Genomic DNA, 13,605 nt, shown 5'->3' with positions numbered 1-13,605 from the left:
AACTGGGTCCAAAAATCTGCCTTAACCTTCACTAGTGGGATATTGTCTCTAAAAGAGATGAAACACTTTCAGAATGGTTTATTAATGGGTTTCAGGAGAAACCAGAAAAGGCCGTACATTATGTAAACAATTTACATAATCCAAACACTTTATTATAACTTCGTGTTCTAAAGAATACATGAATTGATCTCCAGAAATCAAAAGAACAAGTACTGTACATAGCTTTAGAAGTATCTTTAAGCAACCAGACTGTTTCTAATGTACATGCACCAAAGTGACCAATAAAAACTCAATTTTCATTGGCAAAAGCATTATGTTTCTCAATGATTCTATAGTAGCCTTGTTCGTTTGGTTGCCGCGGTTTTCAGCGTCAACGGCAGCGTCGGCGTCGGCGTCATTTGATTGTTGTTCGTTTTGCCGACCCTGCCGCTGACGCAGATTGTTGTTCGTTTTGCTGACGCTGCCGCTGACGCAGATTGTTGTTTGTTTCTAAACCGCATGAAGTTGACGCTTACGCTGACGCTGACGCAGGAAGCAGGTTTTGGGTTGTTCGTTTGACAGACGCTGCGGCTATTTTCACTTCTTCATTTTTTATTTTTAAAAAATTGTAAAATTATATTTTAAATAAATAAAATGTAGCTTAAATATATTTACATCCATAAAAATATTATATTTACTTGAAAATAAATTTTTGGTCAAATATACAAGTATAACATTATTTTTTGGTCAAATATACAAGTATAACATTATTTTTTGTCATAAATCATAAGATAAACTAAAACAAAAATAATACTTCAAAATATTTATCACGAACAAAAGCTAAATAATACATCAAGTTGGTTGATAAAAAAAAATACATAAAGTCTTAATAAGTATCACATATAAATGATAATCAAACTTATAAGCAAAGAAAAAACAAGTCATTAACTAAAACATTTAATACGGTAAATGACCTCTACTATACTCATTTGTGATGTTATCACGCAAAGCTTCCATCGCTCTATCACCGGTCGGCTCATATACAAAATGTCCACCACCGCAACCACCATCATCATCATCATCATCACCGTCACTATCAGCTTCTTCTCCTTCTCCATCTCCATCATCATCACTTTGCCATTGTACAAAATCATGATCTTCCCGATGTGAATCACGTATGAAGTTGTGTAGCGCCATCGTTGCTGTCACCAGCTTAATCCACTTGACCAGACCATACTTTGGATGCTTACGATCCAAAATCTTCCATTTTGCTTTCCATACTCCAAATGTCCTCTCAATCACTGATCGCAAACCTGAATGTTTTCGGTTAAACAACTCCCGTGCACTAACTGGTGGTCCTCCTGTAGCAAATTGGCCAAGATGATATCGCATATTACGATGCGGACCAAGATAACCTGTCCTCGTCGGATATCCGGAGTCAACTAGATAATACTTTCCAGGAGGAGGATGTGGGAAAGAAGCCTCATTCCTCGCACAATGAGTCAAGACCTTTGAATCATGTGCTCTACCAGGTACACCGATATATGCATATATGAACTTCATATCGAAGTTACATATAGCAAGAACATTCATTGTAGGTCCTTGCTTTCTGCCATTATATGCTTCTGCATTCTAACTTGGAGGGCGAACCGAGACATGTGTTCCATCAAGTGCTCCAATACAATCTCTAAAATGAGGCCAATACCGATCATCATTCCTCAAAACAGGACTTACTCTTCCAAACTCGCCTTCCTGTGGTCTTAATGTATCCACTGCAAACTTGAGAATAGCACTCAAGACATCATCAAGCTTCCTTTGCACTGTATCCACTGACCTTTGATACCTTGCAGCAATATCCCGCTTCGTCTTATCTTGACCAACAGTCTCGAGAAACATCGCCACAGATTCTTCAAGGTAGATATGGTGAGTCTCTTTCAATCCATATCGCTCAGCTAGCATCTTGCACAAAGCTTCAAAAGTCCTTTGATTCATTCGAAGAATGTCATAACATTGCTGATCAGATTCATACATAAGTTGTTGAACATGTCGCCATCCTACTCCTCGATCTGTTCTATGACTCAATCTCTCAGTAATAGGCACATCAAACAAACCAAGTTCATCATCATAATCACCATCCTCATCTTCCAACATCCATCTTTCAAGCATCTACAAAACCATATTGAATAAATCATCATCAGTCCAAGGCAGAAGTTCAAGTAAATAAATGCTCAAGATATAAATAAGAAACAAGACATGTGATCTGTTGCAAACCGACCAAGACCAATATGAAACAATACACGTGATCTTGGAATATAAGAAACAATACACGTGAGGTTTAAAGACTCAAGATCAGACAACACATGTTTCATAGTTGCCTCCAACCAAGACAGGAAAGAAACTATTCAATCAAAATTATAAAAATCAGACCAACAAGATCACATAACTGATTATAAGACTATAAAGCAATACTAAGATTAGATAACTGATTATAAAAATTATAAAGCCACAAAAGGCAGAGTTTCATACAAAGATCAGACCAACAAGATCACAAAAAAGACTAGTCCTAAGCTCCATACTAGTTCCAGCAAGATCACAAAAAAAAGACTACTCCTAAGTTCCATACTAGTTCCAGCAAGATCACCAAACTCACAAACTACTCAATCATCACATTTTATCTTGATCCTAAGCTCAAGAAACCTAATCTTAGCTTCATCTGTCTTCATTGTTATAAAGGCTTTTCGGTTCCCTTCACTATCTATAAGAAGTTCCATTGCTGCTTCATATAATGGAGACCACTCTCTCACTTCAGGCAATGCAGACAGTATCTCTAACACATTCTCAACACTAGAAGCTTCTTGACGCTCCAACATCCGTTCCGCTATCATGCTCTTCACCTCAAGAGCTTCAGTCCGTTTCACACAAGCCTCTACAACCATATCTTTTTCCTTACGCTTTCTTTTTCCTCTTGAACTCTCAGAATGAGTCTGAGCTGCTGGCTGTGTTTGGCGCTGAGCTTGGCGTTGGGTTTCTGTCTCCAATGCTTGAGTCTCTGCTGCTGGCTGAGAATCAGCTTCATCATCTCCACCCACTCTAGAATCCAAACTTGCTTCTCCATGTTGAGTGCTCCATCCTTCAGCTCCAGTTACTACTACACCACCAAATTCCGCTTCAAACATATCCATATTATCAATCTCTTTGCATACGGATTTTCTAATCCCAGGACACTCCTATATAACAAAAAAGAAAGAGTAAGTCAGTACCATCAATGAGTTCTGAATCTGAATCTTAGTTAGGACATATGAGATAGACAGACAACAGATGGTTCTATAACAGTTGGGACACATAAGACAGACAGATACAAGACTATATAACAAACAGATACAGATACAAGACTAGACTTTTTCATTTCGGACACATGAGACAGACAGACACTAGACTTTTTCATTTCTGAATATCAGTTGGGACACATAAGACTGACAGATACAAGACTATATAACAAACATATACAGCTAAGTTCACAAAAGAGAGAATGTGAAACTGACCTTTTCGCGTTCATTCCACCAATCATCTGACATGTCAATCCTTCCCATGTTATCAAACCCAAGCCCTGTCCTATTTTGAGTCAGCGTCCTAATCTTGATGTATTTCTTCCTACTAGTGTCGTATTTGTTCTTGAAGGGCTTCCAATCCGGATAATTTTTCTTAAACCGCTGTTCAAACGCCTCCATGATGTTCTTTTTCCCCACTTTATTCATTGATATACCAACTTTATTTCCTTTTTTTCTCTCTTCCGCATAGAGTTGAAAAAATACCTAATTTCCTCAGGAGGCCAAGTCTAAACACACACCAAAATTAATCATAAAGCATAAACAAACAAAGCAAGACATTTATTGAATAAAATAATCGTTCAAGGATCCCAGTCAAGTTAAAAGTGCACTACTAGACTAATTAAGATATGCACGGAAGGAATGAGAGCAACAAGTGCTAAAGTCTAAACACACACCAAAATTAATCATAAAGCATAAACAAACAAAGCAAGACATTTAACTTGACAGTTCCATATATATAACAAGACTAATGTGAGAGAGCCTTACATCTTTTGTCATCTTAAGAAGTGAGAGGAACTTTAGAGTGTGAGCTTGAGACGAGAGAGCCTGCATAAAAGATAGAAAATAAAACAGACAAGCTCTTATTAGAACAAAAAAAATAAAACATACACAGAAAGGATCAGACTAGTATTTCGATAAAGCATATGCTCTCATTCAATTCAATAACCAAGCAGCGCATAGAAGATGGAGATGATTACCTTAAAGACTGACCGCGAGTGGAGCTAGATTCAAGGCTGCTTTATCTGGTGAAGAAGGCTAGCTGCAAACAAAGTATGTCTCCTTGAATTTGAGAGGGTCTGAGACCTGCAAAAAAAAAATAACAGACCTTTAGAACCAGAACATCAGACTCAAATGTACAAGCAAGGACGTATTGGTGATGTAATTCGGCTAATTAATCACAGACTCACTGATGAGAGTAAAACAAATGCATCACAAAAACACCTATACACAGAACGTCACATTGTGTAGTCACAGAACAGAACTAATCAATCAAAAACATCATACCTTGAGAGAGTGAGCTTGAGAGGGTCTCGAGAGAGTGAGAGACAGACAAAGCTTAGGAGAGATTGAGACACACAGACACAGCTGGAAAAAAAAAATACTCAAACGATTAAGAACAGAGATGATTTAGAACAGAGAAAATGTGCAAAAAGTATTTTAAATTGTACCTTCAACAACAAAGTATGTCTCCTTTATAGCTCTCTTTTCCACTTAACTCAGTAGCAAGTAGCAACCTCTTCAACTTCAGATTCTATACGAGGAAAGGTCAATCATGAAGAAAGGTTTTCAAAGAAATGAGTGATGATATGTACTGCCCAAAGGTTTGTACGAGAGAAGCTAGCCAAAAAAAAAATGACTTAAAGAAAATGACCATTCAATACACTAACAAAAGGTTTGATCACTAGTTCTTATACTAATGATAAGAGGCAACACTCAATATTACAGTGGTAATGCAACAAGCTCTCGGAAGACAAACATCAGTAATACACGAAAAGATTTCAAACACTAAAACTAATGTGAAACAAAAACACTTACCACTCAGCACAATATTACAGTGGTAATGCAACAAGCTCTCGGAAGACAAACATCAGTAATACACGAAAAGATTTCAAACACTAAAACTAATGTGAAACAAAAACACTTACCACTCAGAACAATCCTCACACTGCACCATCAACTCATCTCACACTTGAAGAATCTGCAACATACCATCAATGCTTTAGAACAGAGACCATCACTATCAGTATCAAACAGAGAATGCGACTATTACCTCGAAGAGAGAGAACTCGAGATGGGTTTGTCGGAGAACAGAGAGATGCGTTGGAGATGGAGAGAGAGCTTGAGATGGGTTTGTGTGGGAGAGCTCGTGATGGAGAGAGCACCTGAGATCGAGAGAGATGGAGAGAGATGGAGAGAGAGCTTTAGATGGGGAGAGAGCTCGAGATCAAGAGATATGGAGGAGCTCGAGATCGAGAGAGATGGGTTTACGTTGGAGAGAGAGCTCGTGACGGAGAGAGATGGAGAGAGAGAGCTCGTGACGGAGAAAGAGCTCGTGACGGAGAGAGACGGAGAGAGAGAGCTCGTGACGGAGAGAGGCTCGTGACGGAGAGACGTGGAGAGAGAGAGCTCGTGACGGAGAGAGGCTTGTGACGGAGAAAGATGGAGAGAGAGAGCTGGTGACGGAGAGAGAGCTTTAGATGGAGACAGCTCGAGATGGAGAGAGCTGGTGACAGAGAGAGAGCTTTAGATGGAGAGAGATGAGATGGAGATCGAAGCAAGGTTGCGAGAAGAGATCGAGCAAGGTTGCGTCAATGGAAAAGAAGGTGCGGCTGCGTCAATTTAGGGTTAAGTATTTTTGTAAATAATTAAATATATAAGGGCAAAAGAGTAAATTGCGTTACTGGCTGCATAATTTACGTCGCGACCGCAGGTTTTATTGGCGTCAGCCGCAAGACGTGGCGTTCAGACGCGGCGTCAGACGCAGCTTCCGGCGTCAACCAAACGAACACGATTTCTTCAAAAAATTGCCGCAGACTCAGACGGAGGTAGCTGCGGCAACCAAACGAACAGCAGCTATTACAGAGAAGAAGCTTTTAATTACCTCTTCCCCTCTGTGAAGTGAAAGACAGAAGCTTTGATGACGTTGAATCCATTACCTTTTTCTGAGAGTGGTTCCGTAATAACTCATCAACTTGCTTCCACGCACATCCTCAACCCTCAGACAACCAACAAAGAAAGTAAAATTAAAAGTTTGTTCTCTGTAAAGAGATAAACGAAAACCAATAACCAACAACAATAGACATGGAGACTCTGTTTGTATAACAATATGAAAACAAAAACAATAATCTCATCATCATCACTTGTTAAAATCAACCAACCCAAACTGTGTTTCTATGCCAAAAGACTCCATTTTTCAACAGTCACACGAAGCTTAAGCATCATCATTAGTTAAAATCAACCAAGAAACCCAAGATCATCATCATCACTAGTTAAAATCAACCAACAATAACTCGGTTTCTATGCAAAGGATTCGAGTTTTTTCAACATCATCATGCAAAATTATCATCAACACTAACTCGGTTTCCTCAACATCATCATGCAAAATCATCATCGACATCAGTTTTTACAACTTATTTTTCTACGGAGAAGGGATGTTCGTACTTATCTCGCCTCTTGTATGACTTCAATCTTTCCCTCGAACAAGCCTTTCACTTCAAACTGATTCATCCGAAGAAGTTCCTTCTCTCTTCTGTTCTTCATCACAGCCTCACACCATGGGATAGAAACGAAATCGACAGCGCGGTGAGGAAAACGCCAAATCGAGCGGCGATCGAGTTCAAAATCAACAGAGATTCGAGTGAGAAGGAGATCGATGGAGAGATCGTCCTTTCGAGGAGGAAGAGAAACCAAAATGATTTCGGGAGAGAAGCCGACGAAGGAGAGAGAGAGATTGAGTTGCGGTCCAATAATAATGTGCCACGTAGGGATCCTTACCAGTTCTTAAAATGCCCATTTAAATACCGGTTCTCTCATTTCTTTTCATTTTCTATTTAATTTTTTCCTCTTTTTTTGTAGGACCCGGGCTTTGGAACCCCCGATGGACTTGGTCTTAGGAGTGGAAAGTTTTTTTCTTAAAAACTGTTTGGTATTTTTTGCTTTTGATACAGTGCCACCTTTTCAATAGTTCCTTTTTTCTTCTTAAACTAAAGTAGTTCGGCTTCTTGTTATGCGAATAATATGTTTTTGACAGATTTGTAATTTGTAAAGCAACCTTAATTTTCGTGTTAAAGATATTAAAATATATAAAAGATTTCAACTGTGAGTTTGGTAGAGCATAATGCACATGTAAAAGTCAGTCATCACAGAACTAACTAATCCTTTAATTACCCAAATCCATATTAACTAATGCACCTTCATTAGTCCCTCTAAGCAATAACATACCTGTAGTAGAAGATGACCTATCTAGAGACAAGAATTGTTGCGGAAGAAACAAACTAACTAACAAAGCATTTTCAACACTTAGAGATTCATTGTTCTTGAGAGAAGACAATAACTGGGTCCAAAAATCTGCCTTAACCTTCACTAGTGGGATATTGTCTCTAAAAGAGATGAAACACTTTCAGAATGGTTTATTAATGGGTTTCAGGAGAAAACAGAAAAGGCCGTACATTATGTAAACAATTTACATAATCCAAACACTTTATTATAACTTCGTGTTCTAAAGAATACATGAATTGATCTCCAGAAATCAAAAGAACAAGTACTGTACATAGCTTTAGAAGTATCTTTAAGCAACCAGACTGTTTCTAATGTACATGCACCAAAGTGACCAATAAAAACTCAATTTTCATTGGCAAAAGCATTATGTTTCTCAATGATCCTATAGTAACAAACTAACAATGTAATATATGATAGTGCGGCAACAATTTCCACTCTGTTTAGCAGTCGAGGAGGTGGATGTTGTCATGAACGATTCACCACACCCGCATTGACCTTGGTGGTTAGGATTGATGAACACAAACTCTCATCTGCAATTAAACACAAAATTAAAGTTAATAACGTTTCAAAATCTGTCAAGAGAGATATACAAAACAGACATAAGGTTTTTAATGTGACAGGGTTTGCATACCTTAGTTTATCATCTATAAAGTCCATCTTTGTTCCTATCACATGCATCAAGCTCTTCGGCTCCACAAGTATCCTCACAACTTTCTCTTCCACCAGCTCATCAAATTTTCCCTTTTCATCTAAAACAATAGTTTCAGAGATCAGTCTATAAACAACGGCTCAAAGACACGCGAACAACAGCGTATAACATAGCTAGAAAATTCTTGTTCTGGAACAACGAAGCAAAAAGGTAAAGCATCTATAAACTTAAAAGGTGGAACTATGTATTCAACTACTCTTCCCTCAAGAAACAAGAAATAGTCATTGGAGGTTTCTTCACTGATGAGCCGAATTATCAAATTTGAGAACACAAAATGTAACGGATGTACTCAGTTTGAATGTCCTACTCTAATCTAAGACACTTCAAGACTAGAGACATCCGCCAAAACGTTTCACTCTAAAACTAGATAGCTCTCTTTAATGGAACATAGCAACATATGGTTTTCACATGGACGAGCTAAGAACCAAAGTAAGCGAACATACAGAGACATGACAAAGCAAATCAATATAATTGTTTATTAAAATTAATGATTTGTTCTTAAAATTATAGATAACATGACAAATCAGCAAATCAGCAAATCAGCAAAATTAGTTCTTAAGCAATATTATAGATAGATAGATGACATAAAATAAATAGTAGAAACCCTTGATAATCTATACTATTATTTAAGAAGTGAATTTGCGCACTTGTCAATATTCTCAATAATTTTAGGATAAGTCATTAGTTTAATTGATATCTATACTATTATTTAAAATTAAAATTTTAATATCTATATTTATCATGTTATTTAAGATCTATACTATTATTTAAGAAGTGAATTTGCGCACTTGTCAATCTTCTGAATAATTTTAGGATAAGTTATTAGTTTAATTAATATATACTATTATTTAAAATTAAATTTTAATATCTATATTTATCATGTTATTTAAGATAATTAGTAAACATTAACATATTCTAATGATATATATATATACTATTATTTTTTAATAAATATATTTAATATACAAAATTATTATGATATTTAGGATATTTAATAAATAAATAGATATTAATCGTTTATATTAACATTATATATCGATAATATCATAATTATGTTTATCTTATATTTATTTTATTATTTTAATGAATAATATTATAGACAATTTCTCTGATTCTTATTGAAAATATTAATCCAAATACATATTGTTACAATATTAAAGTTGAGATTAAAGGTAAATCATCATTGAAAATATGTCGTAAAATATAAATTATATTATGTACATGACGAACATCAAAATCACAAATGTATTTATTCTAATAATGAATTTTCCGTAAAATCACAAATATTATCAAAATAATATATTTAAAACCAAAATAGTAAATATTCTATAACTACAAAATTAAAATTAACTAAAAATATTTAAAATATATATGGAAGCATGAAAACTAGGATTAAAACATTAAATAACACTAAAAATTTGACAAATAAAAAAGAATATAAATATAATATAAGAGAATACAAAGATAATGTTGTGTAATTATTATTTCTATGTTTTTGTCTCACTATTTTAAACATCTAAATTATAGAGAATAAATAATGTTTGTTGGATATTGTTACTTTGTTGATTTTTTTTATGAGTTTTGATTGTTTAAATCCTTTCAGTTTCAATAGATTTCTTTTCAGTCCAAAAATATAATAATTATTTAATTTCAAATCCAAGTTTCCTTATTTAATTATTACTATATAAAAGATTTTGATTTAAAATCTACATCCCATAAATAAAACTATGAAACAAAAAGAACATAATTTAATACATAGATTACCAATATAAATATTTTTTTTTTATAATTTATAATAATAATTTAAAATTTGTTCCTCATTTAATAATTTTTTTGTTTTATAAAATAAACATTATAGTTAAAAACTGGTTGGTATATATATATATATATTAATCCGCATAATGTGCGGATGATCAACTAGTTTGTAGTAATTAACCAAAGTATGATAAAAAATATATATAAAAATATGATATCAATAGACTGTAATTTTGAAATGTGGAAGCACCGTAGCCTAGTGGATAAGGTTTAAAGGCTTCTACATCCAGGTCTGGGGTTCAAATCCCAGACTATGCAATTTCTTGCAGATTGCGCATTATAGGAGGTTTAGGTTTCAATTTCCGGAGAAATCGATTTATTAAACAATTATGGAGACTATGGAAGAAAGACTTACAAGGGATGTTCAACATGGTGCAAGTAAAATCCGGCCAGGCGTAGGTCTTCGTAGGATGGCTCAGGTGATACAGTTAGGTGTAGATCCTCATAAAGCAGGTAGTATTGTCGGTTGTCGAATCTTCTATGTAATCTTTCTCATAATTGTAATATCATAATAAATCAGCGTTCTTCACCTTTTCTCATTAACCTAGACGCTTTCTTCCCTTCTTCTCCGTGGACAATAAATCCGCTACCACAGCTGAAGCAGCTCCTGTTGTGATTAAGGCCACAACACATCTAGAGGAAGTTAGAGAGCCGAAAGATGACGTAGAGAAACATAAAGATGACGTAGAGAAACATAAGAACGATACGAATGATGAGAAAATATCTGATGTGATGGAAATATTGCAAGGTATGGCTGATCATCTTCTGAAGATCGAAGAAACGATGGATTGTCGTCTTCAAAAGATGGAAGAAAAGGTGGATTTGTTGTTCGCATCGATTAGTTTAAATAATAAAGCTGCTGCAACTTTTAAAACTTCCTCTGCGAAAGCCGAGGCAAAGAATATGTCTATAGATGAATCATCTTCTGATGAGGAACCGTTCCAGAAAAAGTCTAGAGCAAATACAAAGATTCCTAAAGAGGAGGGCTCGGGTGATCATGTTGCCGAGAAATCTGACGAAAAGTATAATGATGACCGTTTTGGTCTTTTCGGTGGTCGTGGTCGTGGGCAAGCTAGTGATAAGCGTTTTGGTCTTTTCGGTGGCCGTGGTCGTGGTCAAGAGGGTGATGAGCGTTTTGATATTTTTTCCTTTGGGCCTGGTCGTGGCCAGGAGACCGTTGACCCTTTTTGTCGCTTCTTCGATGATGGTCGGGAGAATTACGACCGTTTTTGGCGTTTTCCTGGTGATTACGGTCAGGACAGTTATGACAGTTATGGTCGTTTTTCCGGTGGTCGTGGCCGTGGTCTTCTTGTTGGTGGTCGCTTTAGAGGTGGTCGTTGTGGCGGTCAAGGCTACTGTGGCACTTGTTGAGCTAATATGGGGGAGAAGAAACCTAGTTTACTACTCAGCGACGAGCCTACGACGACTATCTTCGACGATTAGGAGTGGAAAGCTTTTTTTCTTAGAATGAGAGGAATCTCTTTGGTATTTTAGCTTGTGATACATTCCCGCCTTTTATATAATTCGTTTTCGTTTCTTTTATTTAATCGACATAGTTCGGCTCTTTGTTTCATAGGTTTATGTTAGTAGTTACGCTTTTCGCGTTAGATAAATAGATAATATAAACGATTTCAATTGTTTGTCTTGTAGACCACTTGTTAAAGTTAGTTGTACGTATGATTGTGAAGCAAACATCACAGAACTAACCAATCCTTTAATTACACAAATCCAAATCAACCAAGGCAATTTCAATAGTTCCTCTATATATATATATATGTAAAGCATCAATGAAAATATGGCCTAAGGAACATGATCTACAAGAATTGTTGCGGAGAAACAAACAAACAAAGCATTTTTAAACACTTAAATCCATTATTCTTGAGATACTCCATGAAGAAAAAGAGATGAAGAACTATCAAATAATCATAGAAGCAAGAATCCAGCTGAGTTAGGTTATGATGAGTTAGGTTAAACTTTTGGTGGGTGTGTTCTTGAATCTGGAAAACAAGTCGAGGGTAAGAATTTTTGTTTGTTATGATACAAGAAGTATTTGATCTATCGTCAGGAGCTGCTGATAGAAAAGTAAAATCTTAAGAAACAGCAAGGTCGAGATGATTCTGGTTGAAAGTGTTACGTGAACAATAGTCGTCACAGTAAAGAAAGTCAGGGTTCAAATGTTAACTGAGAATTTCAAAAGAACCTGAGTCATACGCAGGCCGTCCCTGCCATAAGGCAAGTAAAGCATATGTTTTAGGCCACAATATATAGAAGAAAAATTAAGGCCACATATCACCAAATATTAGCTAGGTCTAATCGTTAACAAGTTTGAATTGAGTTAGGATACCGATCCCCCTTTTGTCCAATATAGTTTTTATTTTAACCATTTGATTACTTTTTACACTTTTGTACTTGATGTTAGTGTATTGCTATATATTGTTGGTATTTATATAATAGGCCACACAATTTTTTTTTGTGCTTTAGGCCACCCCAAATTATGGGACGGCATTGGTCATAGGACTAGGAGAATACTGCATGGGATGGAGCATGGAGAGAAACTAATCGGGTAGAAATTCCTGATACCAAATTTTCAATAAAATAGAGAACTCTTATAAAAGTAATGGAAAAGTCTATCTTTAACATATAGGTTCTTTATATAGGAGATTACACCGTCATAGATAAATGGAAAGATTATAAATCATAATCTCTTAGTTATGAGCCATCCACAATCTGGTTCATAACACTCCCCCTTGGATGCCATAACCATTTAGAGCTTGTAATGTGCTTTAATGTTGTCTCATTAAAACCTTACCAGGAAAACCCAATTGGGACAAAACCATGGTGAAGGAAAAAGAGTACAACACACATTACTCCCCCTGATTTGGACATTACTGAAGGTCCCTTGGACCTCTCCAATTTTCTGCAATCCGTGGGTGATGAAGATCTTGGGCAGAATATGCTCCGTCCTTGAACATGATAGTTGGTTCTTCTTTACCATCAGCCATGCCACAATCTGATCGAACATATTGAGTCATCGACCTCAAATACACACACACGAAATCTTGGATGATGTTGTTGTGATATGCGTGTACCACCATGTGTAAAACATAACATGTCTGAAAACAAATCAACAAAACCAAATAACCCCTCTTTGGGCTGGTTAGTATAAAATAAACCAAAATCAAAGGCTTCTTCATCGTCCTTGTTATAGACCAATCAGATCAGTGTCTAAAACGAGACTTCTGCATCGTCCATCTCAGGACTAAATGGACTTCTTTATCGTCCACCTTCGGACTGGATGGATCAGTGTCCAAAACAAGTGATCTCACGCCCATGTACTAGACTGGTCCATATTAAATCTCTTGAGTACCCTTTTATGTATATACTATTTGATGCACAAGGATTTCATTGTTAATGTACTCAAGCTGTAATCCCAAACAAAACTTTGTTTTCCAAGATCTTTCATCTCAAACTATTTCTTGAGATATTCAACTGTTT

The 13,605-nt window shown here is 36.0% G+C and overlaps 2 protein-coding genes across 2 annotated transcripts; both read right to left on the bottom strand.

Moving 5' to 3' along the window:
- Positions 1 to 817: 817 nt before the first annotated feature.
- LOC106335752 lies at positions 818 to 5,683 on the bottom strand (the record flags this gene model as incomplete). Its single annotated transcript, XM_013774356.1, is given in 9 exon segments — positions 818 to 2,145; positions 2,677 to 3,206; positions 3,522 to 3,814; positions 4,074 to 4,133; positions 4,286 to 4,391; positions 4,593 to 4,673; positions 4,757 to 4,839; positions 5,234 to 5,286; positions 5,359 to 5,683. Coding segments are annotated over 3 exon segments (831 nt in total). The 3' UTR covers positions 818 to 2,057.
- On the bottom strand, positions 937 to 1,572 carry LOC106330426. The gene has a single exon (XM_013768893.1). The coding sequence runs from the start codon at positions 1,570 to 1,572 to the stop codon at positions 937 to 939; it is 636 nt and encodes a 211-aa protein (XP_013624347.1).
- Positions 5,684 to 13,605: the final 7,922 nt, after the last annotated feature.

Source organism: Brassica oleracea, chromosome C3 (genome assembly GCF_000695525.1).
Source record: "Brassica oleracea var. oleracea cultivar TO1000 chromosome C3, BOL, whole genome shotgun sequence".
In the NCBI taxonomy this organism is placed as follows: domain Eukaryota; kingdom Viridiplantae; phylum Streptophyta; class Magnoliopsida; order Brassicales; family Brassicaceae; genus Brassica; species Brassica oleracea.
The sequence above is the reverse complement of the archived record's forward strand: the minus strand, read 5'-3'. Positions and strand labels throughout refer to the sequence as shown.

What these genes read in the sequence shown, in the direction of transcription:
- LOC106330426 (XM_013768893.1), bottom strand. Translation starts at nt 1,572, where the DNA reads ATGAATGTTCTTGCTATATGTAACTTCGATATGAAGTTCATATATGCA.